This window comes from Argopecten irradians, chromosome 12 (genome assembly GCF_041381155.1).
Source record: "Argopecten irradians isolate NY chromosome 12, Ai_NY, whole genome shotgun sequence".
Taxonomy (NCBI): domain Eukaryota; kingdom Metazoa; phylum Mollusca; class Bivalvia; order Pectinida; family Pectinidae; genus Argopecten; species Argopecten irradians.
Window position 1 is genome coordinate 20,354,389 of NC_091145.1, and position 20,552 is coordinate 20,374,940.

Below are 20,552 nucleotides of genomic sequence, written 5' to 3' on the forward strand. Positions count from 1 at the left end.
CTAATAAATCTGAAAATTAGAAAAGAAATGATCAAAGCGGTGCCACCTGACATTATTGATTTAACAACTCAATGTTTCCACACATAAAGCTCTTCATGAAATACATATATATCCTTTCATGTTAATATTTAATTTCATATCCAATATAACGAGATACTCTAGTTTTATAATTACACATACAGATGTAAAACAAATGGGATTGATTATTTCACAAATATTACCCGCACGCGTAAGTGTGTTCTATCATAAATGATGATACAGAACATAACTTTCTAATTTTATTTTGTAGGAAAAACTTAAAACCACAAAAAATGAAGAAAAGAAGAGTAGAACAATGGAAAATAAGTCATCACACATCGGGGATATATTGTTTTTGACATTATTTATCAAAAATACTTGCTTATTAAAATATATTTCTTTGTCTCTTAGACGGTGTTTATAGACATGTTTGAAATTTTTTGCATGCTTTGAATCTGCCAGAAGATTAGTCTGTGTGCGACCATATTATTAAACAATGTTAATTTTGTTTGTTGAAAATAATTCATTCAAGCGCGAAATTTCTATGTAGCTTTTGTAACATGTTTTCATTATGATAATAGTTCATTCCAATTCCTTACTTTCTTGAAAAATAACATTTTTCACATGTTAAAACCCAAAATATACCTTTATATTCAACCGTACCATAAACGATTTATTGATAGTAGAAAACAACCTATTGTGTCAGGAATTGATATTTAAATTTAATAATCTACATCTGATATTTAAATTTAATAATCTACATCTGATATTTAAATTTAATAATCTACATCGGATATTTGAATTTGATAATTTACATCTGATATTTGAATTTAATAATCTACATCTGAGTTCAATTTAACGGTTTGTATCGAAAATAATGTTAAAAGCAAAAAAGAAACAAGCTACCAGTAATACCACACTTTTGTCATTCTTTGAGTACATATATAATTTGTGAAAGTAATTCGTATTCCATTATAAAAAACTCTGACCAATCAGAGAACGTCTGTGCCACGGAATTGTTATCAGTTGATTTGCAGTTTAAGCATATCATGTAAACGCATTCTAACGTTGATAGCCAGCGAGAGTAGGTCGAACATGATTACCTTATTGGTGATAATCATTTCGGTGTCGCATTCTTATTCCAATGCAGGTAGGTAAAATCATCATAGTTATCACATAAAATGTAACAGTTACAGAATCACAATGATTTGAATATAACCTGTTTACTGTAACAAGTAAAATACTACATACTGTACCTTTTAATAGTTATATCTGTATATTGTGTCATTATGTTACCGTATTATGTTAGGGTGAACAAGTGTTATGAAAGTTAAATTTAAACGTGCCATAAATTTTGACTTTTATTTTTTCGTTAAAACCATAAGGATTGATAAATTTTAAACTATGAACATAATTCAAATGGACAGACAAACATATATAATGCCTTATAAATATAAGTTACAACAAATAATGTATGCACTGTAAAAGTTATGCCTTAGGCATTTTAGATGAAAACACAAAAGCCACTTTACAATTACTAATAACACTATGTAAATGTGAAATGAAAATGTAGATCACAACATGACGTTATGGTTTGACCATATGTACTCATTTCACCGCACTTTATACGTAAATATATTGATTTTGGCAATAAGAGTTTTATTTGTATATGTAAAAATTGTAAGTATTACAATTCTCAAAATGTAGGTAACGTTTAGTGATGAATTCTTGATTCGAGAGTATGAAAATTACATATAGCATTAATGTAAGGAACTGTAATCCAAAATTATTTGAAGGAAGAAGTGAATCCAGTTTGTAATGTTCAATAATATTTTTTCCTTTTATCTATTTTTAGTTTACGATCCGTGCGTATATCATGTATCTCTCCACCAAGGGAAATACAGAGGTACAGAGTGTGAGTATAAACCAGGGAAGGCTATCAATGATAGGTATATCACAAATAACCTGTGGTACAAAGTGGAGGGGTACAGCGGCCCCCTAAGTATGGCAACACACCCTGTCGACTTAACACGCTGTAGTACCAAGTTACCTATCTGGATGAATGGTAAGTATTAAGTTTCCTAATTAATGGAGGTTAATGAGAAAGAGATATATCAATATATCATTGTAGCAAGAAAGAAAAAAAGAATGAATTATGAAAGAAAATATAACAAATGTTAATATAGGCGTTATGAAATTACAATATTTTTAATTTTGATAAATAGATATTCGAAAAAATATTAATATTGAGTACATTATCATGAAATTATAAAAAAAATGCTGTTAAGATTTTAAATTGTAAATTCATTCATTGAGATATACAGGTATCAAAACTTTTAATATTGATAATGTTCATGAAAATTATGGAACATTTTTTTAATAATGACATTTATATATTGAGAGATATGTTAGTCATCTATTTATTATTAAATTCTACATTTGTAATGTTGAAGGTACACATCCAAGCGTTGGTGAAACAGTGAACAGGACAGCATGTATGAGAGGTCTACAGTCAGATTGTGCAGATACATACAATATACAGGTGAAAAACTGCAGTTCCTTTAATGTCTACAAACTACAAACCACACGCGGACTGGAAATGGCATACTGCTTTGGTAAGATTTTTATATAATGATATCCGAATACTCAGACATCTGGAATATTACTTTTTAATGCTAATTTTGTTGTTTTAAATTCTAAAAATTGTGTGTTATCATATTTGGGGGAAATACAATCCGTGTAAACATAATAGAACTATTTAACAAATCAATGTATAGAGCTATGCAGTAAAGTGCTTTACCTTATTATAGTAACCAATGTGTCACTTTTTAAAAGTAAATTTTCAGTTATTAAGTTATAACGTCATTATTTATTTTTATCCACAATTGCTTAGATGTTTTCCACAATGTGGAGATGTATATTACCAATACGTATGTATAAGAATATCAATTATGTCAAAAATCGATTAGGCAACTTTCTGCAGTACTGGGGAGACATGTTGAATGACAAATTATTAGGATTAGGTAAATTATAGTTATGGGATGAAAGTGATATATATATAAACAAAAATTAAATATTATACAATAATCTTTCAAATCAATGTTCATACAGCATATTAAAGATGCTACACCGCCGACGAATGATATTTTTCACATATTAAAACCAAGAGTAGACGAATTAGTATTTTTATTCAGTAACAAAATTTATTTACTGAAAACTTTTACTATAATTGAAAAGTTTAAGCTTCTTATTTTACGTCATTAAAAAAATAACTAACTGCACACCGAAAAAATCCATGACACTATGCCCTATATAGAAAGAGGTGCAAATTGAACAGAAAACAAATTATATATATATTCTGTTAATTAGACATATAAAACACACGATTAAACATCAATTGTATCCAAAAATTAAACATTAGTTTGCTTTGTTGACGGAGGAGCATCTTTACGTGAATTTGATATTGATATATTTATAAATCTGTACAACAGTTTCATCATAAATTTCCGAATGTATTATAGACATCTTTCTTCTATCGCGACTGTTTTCGAAACAGTACTTTTTGAAAATGCAAATAATTTTCTAGGTTACACAGCTACAAAATATTAGACACAATTACATTAGTTGATTATGTCCTTTAAGCACAATTATGCTTTGCAACATTTATCATTGTGAAAATTGTGTCCAATCATTAGCTCATAAGATATGCTCATCGTATATTGGGAAATTTATTAAATATATATCATACTAAAAATGAGAAAACTTCTACAGACTACATTAATATTATATCATATGATCATTAGCTTTTGTTTTGAAAAAAACCCATTTATATTAAAATCATGCAATTAATTATAAAAAAAAAAATACACTTTACTAAATATCTAATTGTAATCAACTAACTGCATAGAAACAGAAACCGAGTTATATGTACAATGTAAGAAACAAATCCATGTAAGTATATGTGTTGGTAATCAAAAATGTCTGTATGTAACCATACCATGCAAATAATTGACTACAATGTACACGAGTGTGAGTGGTTTTTCTACTTACTCATTCGGTGCTTCCCTTGTATAACGTGCGAATAACCGTAAAAAGTTCCAGATCTAGATTTTAAATAATTTGTGTCAAGATGTGAACATTGGGCAATGTCAAACAACCAGTTCTAGATTTCACTCTGCTTTCGATCAGATTTATCTATTCTATTACATGTGACGTAAAATTACAATGTCATGTACTTGTAAATTTACGTTTTTCAGCACGCATATTTACGTGTTCTATTTTAATATATACGGAATATCATTGAATTGTTAAAATATAATATTTCAGCTTTAATTGATTTATAGATATATTTACATTCTGAGTGTTTCGTCACTTTGTCATCCAGCTGTTCCATTAATCTCGTTTCTCGTCGTATATGGGTGTCATAATTTCAAATATTAAATAATAGTTACAGTTTGCACTGACATGAACTCAATAACCATGTTTTTAGTATTATCATTATCAGTGTATAAGGATAGTACAACACGTGCGGCAATTCCATTGTGAACAGTCGCTGTGAAAAGCTGTAAATATAAGGAATACATTTTTATTTTGTTGAGGTTATGAGGGTATAATGATAATGGAGCCCGTGTAAATTGTATGTAAATCGGCTTCGCCGGGGTTACATAATTTACACGTGCTTCATCATCATTATACCAATAAATCAAAGAACTTGTAATATATGCGTGCGGCAAAATCATTATTTACTCTGATTTGAGTGGAATTAGCTTTTGTTATTATTGTTACTCGTAAACATGCTTCAATTAAAACAGTTTAAATATGAGTTATCGGCCATCATGACCTTCGTTCACCAAATTTTGTTTTTATTACAGGTGAGGGTGAGCGCTGTCCACCTACAGGTACGTACCAACATATCATTTATAACAAAAGTGTAAATTTAAACCTCTTATCAAGATTCATTATTACAAATTACAGAAAGAACTGATTGAAGAATATAAAGCACCATAGACAATTAAAAGACTGAAACATTATCATTAGATTAAAAATCTTGATCAATTACAAGGTAGAATACAATCTTAAATGAATTTCGAGTGAAAATACATTATTTATTTCTTTATGTAGATCCGTGCGAGTCTATTGACAGAGATGAGCTAAAAGGTGATAAGTATAGGTCGACCACATGTTCACGGAAAGATCTGTGTGATGACAGCATTAGTGGATGGTACAAGGTATCCAAGCCGGGGAAAGATAACACAGGACTAAAGATGTTTGACCAGTGCCCAGTCCCCGGAAGCTGTGGTGCAGAATCTCCAATCTGGCTCTCAGGTACATTCAATAGACATTTTCTTCCTTATCAACAGCCCTATAAGTAGAAATAAAATCGTTTACGCGGAGTCGGGTCAAAATTTCTCAGAAAAATCAAATAACTATACTTGTTTGTTTGTTTGATTACTTAACGTCCTATTAACAGCTATGGTCATGTAAGGACGGCCTCCCATGTATGCGGTGTGTTGCGTGTATGTTGTGCGAGGTGCGTGTTTTGGGAGACTGCGGTAAATTCATGTTATGTCTTCTTGTATAGTGGAACTATTGCCCTTTTTATAGTGCTATATCACTGAAGCATGCCGCCGAAGACACCAAGCAACACACCCCACCCGGTCACATTATACTGACAACGGGCGAACCAGTCGTCTCACTCCCCGTTTGCTGAGCGCTAAGCAGGAGCAGAAACTACCACTTTTATAGACTTTGGTGTGTCTCGGCCAGGGGACAGAACCCAGAGCCTTCCTCACAGGGGCGAACGCTCAACGCAAGGCCAAAAGTGAGGCGGTGCCAAGGAAGGTATTAGGAAAGATAAAGTCAGTTAGGAAGAAAAGAAAAGATAAGATCCTAAATTTAGTCGCCTTTTACGATCATGCAATAGGGGCAGCAGGTACAATTCTAACGCCCTACCTGCAGGGCTCAAACTATACAGTGTCAAATTGATTTAATGATTTTCTATTTCTTATAACTGTACAGTGTCAAATTGATTTAATGATTTTCTATTTCTTATAAAATCCGGCTTAGACGCTCATCCTTCACCAGACGACGGTATTGTGACCAGAGATGCATGTGTAAGAAATGAAAAGGATTGTTGTGGAGAAAGATTCCAGATAAAGGTTGTCAACTGTAAATCCTATTATGTCTACGAGCTGAAGGCACGACCTACCTGTCCGGAGAGGTATTGCTTTGGGGACGCTGGTAAGTACAACTAGCCATATTGTAATGCCGTTTTTTTTTCGTTTTATTTTTCTACTTTCAAATATTGGGGTATTATTTTTAACAACGTACATTTGGGTTTTCAATGGCGAAAAATTAATATCCGTAATGTTCTTAAGATAGAGAAAATAATAAGCTGTTCCATTCATATGGGTGTCGCCATTTTGGGGGAAATCCAACTGGCACAGATCCGAAGAAGGAACACGCGGTGTACATAGCAATCGCATGACAATTACACTATCTTGAAAAATATCTATGAACAGCAAATATCCTCAACAAATTAAGAACTTAATAATGGATTATCCTAATTTTTTAGATATCGATATCACATTTGGTCGGAACAATGGATTCCGCTTGCAAAGCAGCAACGTAAGTAAAATGAAAATATCAGTAATTACAGTGAAACCGTGTAAATGAATTCGCCTAACCTTCAATATATCAATATTGGGATACATTGAGGAAAGGAAGAACTCTCAACAAAATATATTGTGAGGTATTCAAAGGATCTGTTCCTTTATCAATGATTCATAAAGATAATAAAATATTTGATAGAAATATATTCTAGGGGGAAAGGGGGCTTCACTTATGATGACCGTCTGTCGGCCACGTTGCTTACTAATCATTCTATCAATCAAATATGCACAATAGGGCCCAATGGTAATCTAACTGAATTCGTTGAAAGACATGATGTCCATTTGATGTAACATTTTATGAGACTTTTCGCGGATTATTAAGCTTTGCTCACCTGGACCAATACTCAAAATAGAACATACAGTCAAAACTGATTATGAGTTCCACCAAAGTGGTGTTATTAAATATATGGTCTTTATACAGAGGAGGTCGATACGACAGGTTTCATTGTATTTGATTTAATATCATTTTAACTTTTTGACAAAGACCAAAACATTGGATATATTTTCTGTACCACATAGAATTCTTGTTTCTCCGTTATATATATTTTACAGATGTTTGTCCAGCTGGTGTACCTCGTGCTCTTGGTGTGGACTCAATAATTGTGTTGATGATGACGTCAGCCGGATTTATATGTGTTGTATTCCAACGGCCAACTGTGATATAATGACCTACCAATTACCTGTCTTTAGTGAATAGAAGATACTCTCATACTTATATATATGCATCGATGTTTTTGTTTTTTTTTTTAAATATTGTTGTTTTTTTTATTATCGAAAATGTCACGACCGTCTATTGCATAAACTATAACATACCATTGCATTTTCACAATTGGGTTCCTAATATTATTTTTTTCTGGACACCATTCAATTTCTACGAATGCATTAAAATTCAAATATGTCAAAAACATGCATTCATCCACGGACATATTTTAGTTCTAGTCAAGGTAATCCAGAAATTTTTTTCTTATAAATATCATTCTATATATAATTGTAATCGATGATCAAATTACAGAATTGCAGGGAAAAACTAGAAAATTACATCAAACAGGAAGCATAGACTTTCTATTCCCGATTATATTGAAGAAAGGGCATATCATTTAATGCAAATTTTAGATGAGCTATACATTATTATGTTTTAAACCATTTAGTTCTGCCAAATATTATTTTTGCTTTAATATTTTGCTGAATTATCGCAAAATCTTTTTTGATTATTACGCCATTTTATATCTGAAATTGGTGAACATGCCACAAAATCAGTCAAAATGGGTATCAGCAGTGCCATTCGTTTAATTGCTTCAGAACACGATGCTAAAGATTACTTTTAATGCTTTTAACAAAACACATCTTGGAAATATACTATTCATGATGAAAGTCATCGCCTCGACTGAGACATATTTATTGGTCTAACTACGCCCTTAAGCAGGAAATATGCACATGACAGAGCGTCACGTTTTAAATATTTTATATTATATTCTTTGACTCTTATTTTCCGTCCATATTGAATAAAGTTGAATCAATAGTAAAATCAAACATGTGCATTGTTATCTCTTATTGAGTTTACATCTTAGGAAATACCACCGACAAATACAATGTTTGGCTTGTTCATATTGTGGTCATTTAAATGTTTGAAGCTGGCGTTTTCTTAGTTTCAGATATACATAATTCAGTAAGCTTGGATATCGCGCCGTAGTTCTTCGATGACTATATATATCTTGACCAAGTTTTTTTAAAAATAATATCTTATTTTGATAAATAGAGTTGAATTTGTATTAATTGGATTCTACAATACAAAATAATATGTCTTTTTCATAGGGATTGAATGTATTTTTCTAATTTTCAGAGCGGTTATGAATAGCAGAAACTATCTACATATCATTAACACTCCTAGGAAGATTTGTAGATAGCTTCTGCTATTCATAGTCACTATGAAATTGAGAAAAATACATTCAATTGGATCATAACAGTAAACCTTAGTTGATTCTATATCAAGAAACAATACATTAAAGATTTTACATTAAAATATTTTTGGGGACTACTTTTTTATTGATATGAAACTGGTGTGATGTTTGAAATCAGCTGATCGATGCACAAGAATCATTGTATTCATAGTGTTTTCGTAGGCAAATGTTTGTTTTCGTCAGTTGGTTGATTCATATAGTGACGAAACACTGAAATATAATCTTAAGTATCTATCAACGTTTATTCTGAAAAGCATGTTTATATCATACCAATAGAAGTATCAAACATGATTATTATCAAAACGAACTGAGAAGTGGACACAGATATTCTACAAAATGGGCAAAGCATTTCAATATCTGATTACAAAGCTACATATATGTTGAAGGACGATGTATCATATCAATTTAATTGATGCCACTGAAAGCAGTCGAATCACTCATTCCTGTCAGTCTTCATTCTGAAAGAGTAAATGGCCCAGATCCGGTGAATTTCACAGAAGAAAATAAAACCCATTTCATGTCGCAAAGGGAAAACTTTTAATATATCGATCTACAACAGATCGAACTTCTAATTATTGATCAACTATTATCAATGTTTCTCTTTAGCTTAGTGGTCAGCAAACGCATTTTTCGTTTGAAGAAACAAAAATATAGGTTTATTATTAATATTGTATTTAACCGCATGTTTAAGCTGACAATGCAAGTTGAAATATTGGTGTCGTGATTGAAAACAAAACCATTTCAAAGGGTTTAGCAGATGACTCATATATATCGATCATTTTTAGCTCACCTGGCCCGAGCTTGTGTCATGGCGCGGCGTCCGTCGTCCGTCGTCCGTCCGTCCGTCCGTCCGTCAACATTTCCTTTAAATCGCTACTAGTCATAGAGTTCTGCATGGATTGTAACCAAATTTGGCCACAAACATCCTCGGGGGAGGGCGAAGAGAACTTGTATAAATTTTGGCTCTGACCCCCCTGGGGCAGGCGGGGCGGGGCCCAATAGGGGAAATAGAGGTAAATCCTATAAATCGCTACTTGTCCTAGAGTTTTGCATGGATTGTAACCAAATTTGGCCACAAACATCCTTGGGGGAGGGCGAAGAGAACTTGTATAAATTTTGGCTCTGACCCCCCTGGGGCAGGAGGGGTGGGGCCCAATAGGGGAAATAGAGGTAAATCCTTTAAACCGCTACTAGTCATAGAGTTCTGCATGGATTGTAACCAAATTTGGCCACAAACATCCTTGGGGGAGGGCGAAGAGAACTTGTATAAATTTTGGCTCTGACCCCTTGGGGGCAAGAGGGGCGGGGCCCAATAGGGGAAATAGAGGTAAATCCTTTATATCGCTACTAGTCATAGAGTTCTACATGGATTGTAACCAAATTTGGCCACAAACATCCTTGGGGGAGGGCGAACAGAACTTGTATAGATTTTGGCTCTGATCCCCCAGGGGCAGGAGGGGCGGGGCCCAATAGGGGAAATAGAGGTAAATCCTTTAAATTGCTACTTGTCATAGAGTTCTACATGGATTGTAACCAAATTTGGCCACAAACATCCTTGGGGGAAGGGGAACAGAACTTGTATAAATTTTGGCTCTGGCCCCCCGGGGGCTGGAGGGGTGGGGCCCAATAGGGAAATAGAGATAAATTCTATAAATCGCTACTTGTCCTAGAGTTTTGCTTGGATTGTGACCAAATTTGGCCATAAACATCTTTGGGGGAAGGGGAACAGAACTTGTATAAATTTTGGCTCTGACCCCCTGGGGGCAGGAGGGGTGGGGCCCAATAGGGGATTTAGAGGTTAATATTAAAATCCCTTCAGAAAAGAAACAATGAACCTGTATTCAGAACATTACTTGGCATTACAAACCAGGTGAGCGATACAGGCCCTCTGGGCCTCTTGTTTTTAAAAAGTAAACGGATATTTTTGCTCATTTAGTGCACCATGTTACCACTGATAGTATATATTGGTATAGATAGAGAATGTTCGCCAAAAACAGCTTTCATTTTTACACTGACCGCAGTACACCACGAGGTCCGATAACGTAAATAAAAATGAACTGTGCACTCACCTGACAACGTGTCAGTGACGTGAAAAATGTCATTACTTATCAGTTATATCCCAAACTATGTCCAAATGAATAAATACGGAAACAAACGCTATTTTTTATCATGTCATTTGTACGTGTATATATTATAAATTTCCACCTATTGTCAAAGTTGATTTCAATCAGGAATATGTGCAAACGATTTGAGATGCGGGTGCTTTAATTTACATTGTCAGCTTTAATAAGTCCTTTTGAAAGTCGATTTATAGTGAAAAGTTGTTCACGGAAATGTTCCTATATGCAAATTAAATTATGTTTATAAATATAACAATCGAATTGAATATTGAATAACTGCATGGAAAGTGCATTACCGTTAATTAAAACAGCAATGCAAATATACCTTCTTCTTTGTATGATGGTACAGGTCTCTTTTGATCTTGTTCAACGTTGTATTTCGTTTGAAACGATCTTCACCACTTATATTATGGTTTCTACAGGTGCTTATCTTTATTTCACTTCTTTCTATCCTTCGATGTGTAGACACCATACCGGACGTACAGTTAATCTCCCTCTGAAGTTTTCCTCCCGGTGCATCACAGTGACAACGTCTAAGGTCATTTCTCCAAGGTTGAAGTGAAGTCAGATTGGACGACAAATTGAATAAATTAACAGCGCCTGGGACATGGCTTCCTCTTCAAGAGAAATATAGATGTTCTTTTGTGGCAATTCAAAATAATTCATTTACGCTATCGATTGGATTTCAGTGCTAAACAAATTACATTCGATTTAATAAACATAAAACTTTTCAATTTCTTTCTCTCCAGTCTTAAAATAGAAATTGTCAGTACGATTGCAAACCAGAAATAGGTTTAATTGGTTTCTTATAGTCAAGTGTGTTCAAATGATAATGAGAGTAGTAGCATTTTCAAATATTAGTAATTATAAATGCTGCTATAGTTTAAGGTTTTTTATTAACTTACATCCATGAATTAGAGAAAACTCTTGGCTTGAAATTGTAGTCTTGGAATACAATAGCATTGCAGGTTTTCGCAGTATCTAAGGAGTGGAAATAAGCGTTGTTTCCCATCCTAAAGTCATCTGTACAATCACTGATTAGCGTCCCGCAAAGACCTTCCGATTTTTCCATGTCTCTTACAGATGGATAAATTTTCACTGTCAGATGAGAGACGGCCATGCTCACGTCAATTCTAGTCCCGATCGGAGTGTAAATCTTAAACAGAAATTTATATTCAAGGATAAAATAACGCATACAATATCCATAATTGTTATGATTCATTGTGATAACATGTATTATTTCGAAATTATGAGAAACATTTTAATGGGCGAGAGTATTGTACAGCCAGCCGGGCTTGAACCTGCGACGCGAACGTACTGTTCCATTGATGCACCGACTGAACTAAAGAATTCTCCCTAGCTCGACACTTGTAATACGATATGCGCAAATAAAACCTGCTTCACCCCCCCCCCCCTTTCAAATGTGTCCCCCACGAACACACAACCTCTCATCACTTCCGCATATATATACGACCAAATTGTAACAGGGCGAGAATGGCTTGCATCGGCCGGGATTGAATCCACGACCTTGGACTTACTGGTCCGCTTCTCTATTGACTGAGCTAAAGGGAAATAATCGTAGCGCGTCGCTAACAAGCGATAGCATTACTATTGTAAGTATTAACAATTAAAGCCTGCAACACTATTTATCGTAGATCAAAAGATCTAGAATCGAGACCACATAACTTCATCTTTGCACGTTACGAACTGTACAAAGAAATACTTATTGTAACACTATTTACCCGATACGTTGTTGTCCCCTCTCTCCTCACATCTAGAACAGAGTCGGAACAAACGCTGAAGTCAACCATTCCCATTGTTTTGTCAATAACAAACACATCACGTCCGGCTTGTACAGCAACTCCCCAAATACAGTAAGGAGAACCATGGTGACAAGTTCTAATTCTAATTTGTACCTGCATTAGTAGAAAATCAAAACTTTGATTGCGATTGTTTTCTTTTTTTTTTCATTACCAAAATCATGACATGGTGGTTTTTATATTAGAAACTTAAAGACCAAAGACAAAGCAAGGGATTTCAAGCTCACAATGAGCAAAAAAATGGCTGTGAAACAAAACTGTTAAATCAAAATTCTTTAGAATGAAAAATGGGGAAAAAATACCAATATCGGAAAACACAAACAACTGTCCATGTCCAAAAGAAATACTAACCGTGACTATCTAAATTAATTTTAGACATTTAATTATGATACAACACAATGGTAAAAATATCACTTAAAACCATACACATATAAACCCTTCTAATACTATATATCAGAAGAATAATATTAAATTACTATGATTCTTATCAAGCTGGACAAACCTAATAAATTGCATTATCTTGTGATATATAGAAATCGAATATCATGTAATTTGTTTACTGGTCATTCATAGTAAGTCAGATAAAGACAACAGTCATCGTTATCGAGACATAACAACCTAATTTATTGATTGTATTAATTAAGTGAATAACATATTAATGATTTAGTAGTAACAAATTGCTTTAAAATCATAAGAAAATATGCTTTAACAAAGTTATGAACGCTTTCGCCGAATTAAATGATACATGCAACTTGAAATAACTTAAGATACTTTTAAAGTACTAAACAGTTCAAATTCACCACTTATGTTATTTTGAAACAAAAATATATATATAAAAAAATCAAAATAGCGAACCTGTATTTGATACTCCGTGTGTTTGTACATGATAAAGTCTCCGGCAGATTGGATTTTGTAAGGTCTTCAAAATAGACAATGGTATAATCAACATACAGAAATCATTCATTTAAAATGCTTCATCGCTGACAGACCATAAACAATATACATGGATATCATTTGGACAATAATTGATGTTTAATCGTGTATATATATGTCTATATAATACAAATATACATAAAAAAAAAATCTGTTTTGTTCTTGTTGTCTGTGAAGTCAGTACCTCATTCCATATAGGACATCGTGTCATGGATTTGTTTCGGAATGCAATCAATTATTTTAAATGCGTTTATATTAAATTAAAATTAGAGGCTTTTCAATGATGGTAATAGTGTAATATAAGTATTTGTTGTTACTGAAGAAAAATCCTAATTTATCTGCTGTTGTTTTTAATAAATTAAAATTATCACTCGCAGGCGGTGTAGCATCTTTAACTAATTGAAATATCTACAGAACCAACCAATCCACGTGTTGTTCAAACAGGCCGGATTATCTACGGTACATGTACATTAATGCAATAATATTGGTTATCTTTGTGTATAAATTGAAGCCAAACCAAAAATGTGTTGTTCGAAATGATAATAAAAAATATCTGTACAGAACATTCAATTACTTGAATTTGTTGGTAATAAATGTAATAACCTGTCACTACAAAGAATGTGGTTTTTATGTATTATAAAAATATCCCTTTAAGGATGCCAGTTAGAAAATAAGTTTGTATTTGAAACCTGAAAATGCATAATTAAATATTAGGGATATCTAGACTTCCCTAATATATTGTACATAAAGAAGCATATATATAATAAATATATAGCATTACCGCTTAGTCTTTTGTGTATTTAGATTATGAATTAAAAACAAAATAAGTCAATAAAATATGAACTCTGCTTAGGAAATAATATTGTTTTACTTTCAATCTGAATCTTTTGAAATAAGTGTTCAGATGATCCTTATTATGAGTTATCTCCCATACCATGCGACTAGCAAACACAAGAAAATAAAAAATGATATTTATCTAGAGCAACTTTAAAGATACTTTATCAAGTTCGTTCTGAGATAAACTTTACCTCTGATCAAATGTCATCATATATACACCACTGTAAGCTGTGCACACACCATTGGGAACTCTGACATCATTTACATGAATCTTTAAAGAGAAAGAAAAACAATTAGCTTTATTGGCAAATTAATTATCTAATTAAGAGAGAAGAGAGGCAAAATATACAATCCGTCAAAATATCTATACAATTGTCATGTATGAACAACAATTATTTTACATCAATTGCAAAACAATTTATGCAACTTATATATATATAATTTACAATAGATCGACTGCAAGCGTGCAATGTGTCTTATTGGGATGGAAACCAAGTTGCCAATTAAATACCATATCACAGCTTACTGATGACCTTTAACCCTGCGTGCAGAGGATCGAACCCCTGCCGACAAGGTGAATGGTTTTTTTCCTATTTTATATTTTTATCAATTGTATTGTTTAACTAACCATTTTTGTTAGCTAAAATGGCATTTTATTAGTATGAATACTAACAACTGTATTGTAAAATTGTAATAAAGAAACACCATACCTTAATTACTGGGAGCGTATATTCTGACCAAAATGCATGGAACAGGTATAAATCAGTTCGAAAAACTGCATCGAATGTTTTTGCCATCATCGCACGACCGTTGTCTTCCTCAACGACCACGGCTATTTCTAGGACAGCAGTAGAATTTTCAGTGTGAATTGTGGCCCCGCAGTTTGTAGTTTCTAACAAAACTATTCCTTGGGAAAAATATTTGTTTGACCTTATCAAATTTAAGCTAAGTTGACAGTTTGAATTCTTTGGGAAGCATCCTATTGGTACTGTTGGCTGAAGTCGTATGACACCGGATTCTCCTCTTTTGATGGTAATGTACGGGGTAAGAACCTTTAATAAATCAAAATTAATATTCATGAATTCTTAAAACAGCAACTAACGTTGTAATGGGGGACCTTTCTAGGACCATTTGTGATATGTTTGACATTTCCCAAGGAAACCAATTCGGGTCAGCTGCCCATCGCTTCATGTAATATAATACACACATATGATATTCGACAGGTTTGATTTACAGTTTCTGTATGAAAATCTTGGTGTTTTTTAATGGAAACTTCAAGAGAATACCCCTTTCCTTAACCCACCCATTACCAACGTTTTATGGCGGGAGTATAAAAATCTATGGAAATCAGAATGCGTGAATATGCATCAAGTGTAACTTAGATGTAGTTACATATTACCACAAGCCGTCCAACTCTGGATGCGAGTTCGAATCCCATGTGGGACAGTTGCAAGGTACTGACCAGCAAACCTGGCATGTCATTAAATGACCCTGGATGGTAATAGGACGTTAACCTATTATAACTCCTTGTTAGAAGTGTTAAATAAATTAGTTCTACTGAGATCCTCTGGTAATCGAAACTATATACTCAAATAGTCATAAATTGATAACATTATGCAGGATATTCTGTTGCTTTTGGGGGTATTTCATCCAAAATATAGAACAATAGTTAATAACAATCCAAATCATATTTGGTATGTAACATGTACACACGTTTTTGTTATAACATCTTATTATGTTATAATGATAGAAACCAATATAGTTTGACATCAAAACGCAACAATACATAAATTTACAACTAACAATTATAGCGTCAGAAAATCGATATCCATGGCCTAAGATAAAGTAACAACACCAAGCAAATGCAGGATTCCCTTTGTAATCTAAGTTAATTTTGCTGTTTTGCCACTAAATGAAAGGAAACTACGGCACTGAAATAAGGGCGACACCGAGAAACATAAAACGACCCGCTTAGCGCTCAGCCTACCGGGAGTGGGACGACTGGTTCGCCCGTTGTCTGTATAATGTGACCGAGTGGGGTGTGTTGCTTGGTGTCTTCGGCGGCATGCTTCAGTGATATTGCACTATGAAAAGGGCAACAGTTCCACTATACAAGAAGACACAACACGAATATACCACAGTCTCCCAAAACACGCATCTCGCACTACATACAAGCAACACACCGCATACATAGGAGGCCGTCCTTACATGACCATAGCTGTTAATAGGATTTTAATTAATCAAACAAACAAACAAGACGACCCGTGGTATAAAACTAAGCAATCAATTTATTTATTTTAAAAAATTCAAAAATGTTATGATAAATGTAGTATTAACGGTAAACTTTTATCTTTTGAGATTCTAGCAAATTACCAAACTCGTTTTACAGTTAAATTTAAAAACTCAAAAGCCATTTCAGTTAAGGTATGTACCATTATAAAAAAAGATTATTTTGTGAATCTAATAATTTGAATAGCATATAACATGTAGCCTTTCGTGCAAAATATAGCGCTTATCTCTGAGTGGTTACAAAACGGACCTAAAAATATACTACTAAATAAAATCGATACATACCTTTATTCCTATGAAGATCTCGGCACTTTTTACAGATAAGCCTGGAAGACCTCTTGCCGTTGTCCTTGAACGGACTGAACACGATACCTTCAAATATTGATCCTCACATCAGTGTACATGCATCAAGTGGTACATGAAATATTCAGAAACTGGTAGTTTGAATTCTGGTGTTTGAATTCTTTGGGAAGCTGGCAGAAAGTGGCATAATATATATTATTATTATCTTAGAAATTTAGCACTTTATAATCACAAAATTTACCGAAGAATGAAAAGATACGCACATTTCCCCCCGGGGTTACTAAGTTGGTTTTATTAAGGAGGACGTAACTGAGGTTACTGAAATACACTGGTTTCATCGACGTAAGAAAATCTCCGTTGACATACCAAGTGACCTGATAGAATAATTCTGATGTCTCAAACTTGTCAAATTTACAGTAGCCCTTGCAGTTTGTGGTAAATGTATCTGTAAGCTCGAGGGCGACTGTAGCGTTAACGTTGTTTGGGGTATATGTTGGTCTTCCTCCTTCAAATCAAATTTGAGAAACACATAGACGTAGTTAATGTAAATTGCCGAAAACGTTTATTTTCATGAGAACGTTTCTAACATAATCAATATAACATGGATAGAATAGTTTCACATCAGACCTGGCCCCAGGATCATGAATTAGTCTTAGACTTTAGTTTTTGCTTAGCCAAGAAAAAATGATCTTGGGGCCTGATCAAAATCTAGGTTTTTATTGGTCCAAGAAAAAATATATCAGGAACGTGCATGATGCATTCTTGGGTGGGTATAGCAGCCATTTTCATTTAATAATTTGCCAGATTTAAACGGTGAAGGAATGCCGGAGTAACTGGAAAATGAAATAAACTCGGAATTGTGGTCAGTAGCTCCACGCTATTAACAAGCAATTGAATCACAACTAAGGAAAGATAATTTTTTTATTAAAATAATATTAAGAAAATACTTTTTTGTGTAACGTTTGAGAATTCTCTGATGATATTTAAAATTATTCGCTTCTTCAACCCACGTTTCCTCTAGACGATACTGACCAGCAAAGTAAAGGGGATTTTCGCTCAAACAATACTGTCATTATCTGTCATTAAAAGGCCATACACGACAGGTCTATGATTGTAAGTATACGTTGTATAGCATATAACGTCTTCTTTGTTCTGCAATCATACACGATACTCCAAGGTTTCCGATCACTTACGATCTCTACAACCCTGGACTAATACTAGAACTGAAGGCTGCTCAGGGGAACAAATCTGAACCAATCACAGGCCTGCAAAAAAATCTTTGAAGACTGCAGAGAGAGCGACGCCCTACTTCTAAGCCACACAGTCAACCGCAGTGTACCGTTATACGGCTCTTTTGAAATGCATTAAAGGACTGAATTACCTGGTTTGCCTGTTCTGTACTGTTGCCACCAGTTTTACTATGAGATCGTCCAGGGGTGTAGAGATCGTAAGTGATCAGAACCCCTAGAGTATCGAGGATGTTCTACTTTATGGTGTGATGCTATTCATACACTTACCTGACTCTCCAACGCCTACAAAATACAAAACAAATCAATGGAATTTACATTTTTTATAAAATGGAAAATATAACTATAAAAAAGGTATAATACAAATGGATTAATTCAGGGTGGTCGTTAATTTCTACATAATTCGATAATAATGTTTACGACTTACCGAAGCAATATGCTTGCTCGTGTCCGCTAGTTCGCCCAAGGAAATAAACACGGTATTGTCCGCAATTCTTGACTTTGACCATGTATTCCCTTGTGCAGCTTGTTGCACCCACAAGACATGCAAATCTTAAAACTTCGATACCAGAGACAAGCGGTATAGTTCCTGAAATCAATTAAATGATATTAATAAGTCATACTTTACATACTTATTTTCGTGCCAGTTATGCGAATTAAACCTTATGAATGCATTTTCATATAGTTTCCATCGATTTAGCAATTTCGATTAAAATCAACATTAACATGTAAATATGAGAAGGTCATTGCAGTTAAACTATTTCTTGATTGTAAAAAATCTTATTCACGAAAAAACTAAACTTATTCTAATGTTATTGTAAGAATAAATAAACAATTGTGAATGAACGGAAGTTGTGATTTGTTTTAGATATGTACATGTATATACAATGGGCACCCTTAAGCTGCTACAGGAGGTTAGTTCAAATAAGAACCGCTTACATAAGCGTGGCAGATAACAAAATCACCAATATGAGAACTAATGGTCGGGTACATGCTTCCTTAACAACATGCACAAAGGAAAATAACGTGCTACCTGTATGATTTGATATGAAATTTAGAAAATGGTTTTCATTTCAATACGTTAAAGTATTACCATAAATAATGACAAAAATAGTATGAGTGAGATAAAGGTTATAAAATGGGAAAAACGCATTGAAACAAAATCAAATCATATATTATTACCATTGAGCCAAATGGGGAACTTTGTTCCACATGACATTAGCTTTGGTGGGGAGGTCGGCATATCTTCCTCTCCGGCCCGATACCAGGCTGGCTTCAAGTACCGGTCAGTTACAGGCTCATCAGGCACAGTGTAGATGTTGTTTTCAAATCTCAAGTCGGCAAACGGCAATTCTTTGTAATCCGTGCAAGGGTCTGCACCGGCATGAAGTCCTTAATATCGACAAAATAAAACACGGCAAAGCTTATCCATGAATATGAAAAACAGGTAAAATGAAATGCTACGATATATAAATACATACAAATTACGCCCTTGTTACTTGAAATGTAAACAGTAAAATATTTAGAAAAATGTTAGTTTGATATTTTACCTGTGGCAAGAACCAATAGGAGGATCATCACTACGAGTTGTTCTGTTCTGTAGTGTATACCTGGAAATAGGTATCCTGTTTGAATGCACACCTGGGTAAACATACTGCCTAATCGGTGATGTTCTATTTATACAACTAAAAAAATAATTCCTCTCACATGAAAAAAACCTGAGAGTAAATCAATATTTAAACCGAACAAAATGTCTACACATTTCACAATGTCCATGTTTACTCCAATTCATTTATTGAAAAATATTTTTTTTTTTATGTTTGAAATATTTGTAGTATGCGTGGCCTTTATTTTATTTAGTTTTCATTTTAATTATTTATTTATCTATTTATTCATTTTGCGTTCTTTCTGGGGAAATTCTACTGCGAAGAACAACAAAAAACGAAATGGTTTTCATCATCCTTCCTTTTTCTTTTTTATTGGTCTAATATACTAGAGAGAATATCTAAGCTTTTATTTTTTTATTATTAACTCATTGGTGTTCTCTTTTCGATGTCATGTAATTCTAATCTCAGATATTAACTATCTTCAACTTATTTTTTCAAACATCAGTTTATGTAATGTGTGGGTATTGTTCACAGAATACATGTTTGTTTGTTTGTTTGTTTGTTTGATTATAACGTCCTACCAACAGCCAGGGTCATGTAAGGACGGCCACCCATTTATGTCCTGGGAGACTCCGATATGTTCATGTTGTGTCTTTTTTATAGTGGAAATGTTGCCCTTTTTATAGTGCTATATCACTTTTATAGACTTTGGTTTATAAGGTTTTAACATTAAGATTTGCCATGTGAGC

At 33.6% G+C, this 20,552-nt stretch overlaps 3 protein-coding genes across 3 annotated transcripts; 1 reads left to right on the plus strand and 2 right to left on the minus strand.

The window, feature by feature from the left end:
• The first annotated feature begins 346 nt into the window (after positions 1-346).
• Positions 347-8,175, plus strand: LOC138336855 (uncharacterized). Its single transcript, XM_069286448.1, has 8 exons — positions 347-1,168; positions 1,874-2,083; positions 2,472-2,633; positions 4,890-4,916; positions 5,140-5,343; positions 6,085-6,258; positions 6,593-6,645; positions 7,242-8,175. Exons 1-8 carry the CDS (start codon positions 1,114-1,116, stop codon positions 7,287-7,289), a joined length of 933 nt encoding a protein of 310 aa, XP_069142549.1. The 5' UTR covers positions 347-1,113; the 3' UTR covers positions 7,290-8,175.
• A 696-nt stretch (positions 8,176-8,871) lies between these two features.
• On the minus strand, positions 8,872-17,450 carry LOC138336854 (uncharacterized). The gene is made up of 9 exons (XM_069286447.1): positions 17,213-17,450; positions 16,932-17,018; positions 15,068-15,409; positions 14,549-14,628; positions 13,443-13,506; positions 12,510-12,683; positions 11,673-11,923; positions 11,093-11,384; positions 8,872-9,105 (listed from the first exon to the last, which is right to left on the minus strand). The coding sequence occupies exons 1-9, from the start codon at positions 17,285-17,287 to the stop codon at positions 9,094-9,096; spliced, it is 1,377 nt and encodes a 458-aa protein (XP_069142548.1). The 5' UTR covers positions 17,288-17,450; the 3' UTR covers positions 8,872-9,093.
• A 975-nt stretch (positions 17,451-18,425) lies between these two features.
• LOC138336856 (oncoprotein-induced transcript 3 protein-like) lies at positions 18,426-19,978 on the minus strand. Its single transcript, XM_069286449.1, has 4 exons — positions 19,747-19,978; positions 19,379-19,588; positions 18,624-18,785; positions 18,426-18,481 (listed from the first exon to the last, which is right to left on the minus strand). Exons 1-4 carry the CDS (start codon positions 19,847-19,849, stop codon positions 18,438-18,440), a joined length of 519 nt encoding a protein of 172 aa, XP_069142550.1. The 5' UTR covers positions 19,850-19,978; the 3' UTR covers positions 18,426-18,437.
• Positions 19,979-20,552: the final 574 nt, after the last annotated feature.

Excerpts from the sequence above, each read along its gene's own strand:
- LOC138336854 (XM_069286447.1), bottom strand. The coding sequence starts at position 17,287 with ATGAAACCAGTGTATTTCAGTAACCTCAGTTACGTCCTCCTTAATAAA. Across the intron at positions 14,629-15,067 it reads ATACGCTCCCAGTAATTAAG|ATTCATGTAAATGATGTCAG; the intron begins GTATGGTGTTTC and ends TTCTCTTTAAAG. Across the intron at positions 13,507-14,548 it reads ATGATGACATTTGATCAGAG|ACCTTACAAAATCCAATCTG; the intron begins GTAAAGTTTATC and ends TCTATTTTGAAG.
- LOC138336856 (XM_069286449.1), bottom strand. The coding sequence starts at position 19,849 with ATGTTTACCCAGGTGTGCATTCAAACAGGATACCTATTTCCAGGTATA. Across the intron at positions 19,589-19,746 it reads CCTATTGGTTCTTGCCACAG|GACTTCATGCCGGTGCAGAC; the intron begins GTAAAATATCAA and ends GTCGATATTAAG. Across the intron at positions 18,482-18,623 it reads CGAGCAAGCATATTGCTTCG|GCGTTGGAGAGTCAGGTAAG; the intron begins GTAAGTCGTAAA and ends TGTATTTTGTAG.
- LOC138336855 (XM_069286448.1), top strand. The coding sequence starts at position 1,114 with ATGATTACCTTATTGGTGATAATCATTTCGGTGTCGCATTCTTATTCC. Across the intron at positions 2,634-4,889 it reads GGAAATGGCATACTGCTTTG|GTGAGGGTGAGCGCTGTCCA; the intron begins GTAAGATTTTTA and ends TTTTTATTACAG. Across the intron at positions 4,917-5,139 it reads TGAGCGCTGTCCACCTACAG|ATCCGTGCGAGTCTATTGAC; the intron begins GTACGTACCAAC and ends TTCTTTATGTAG.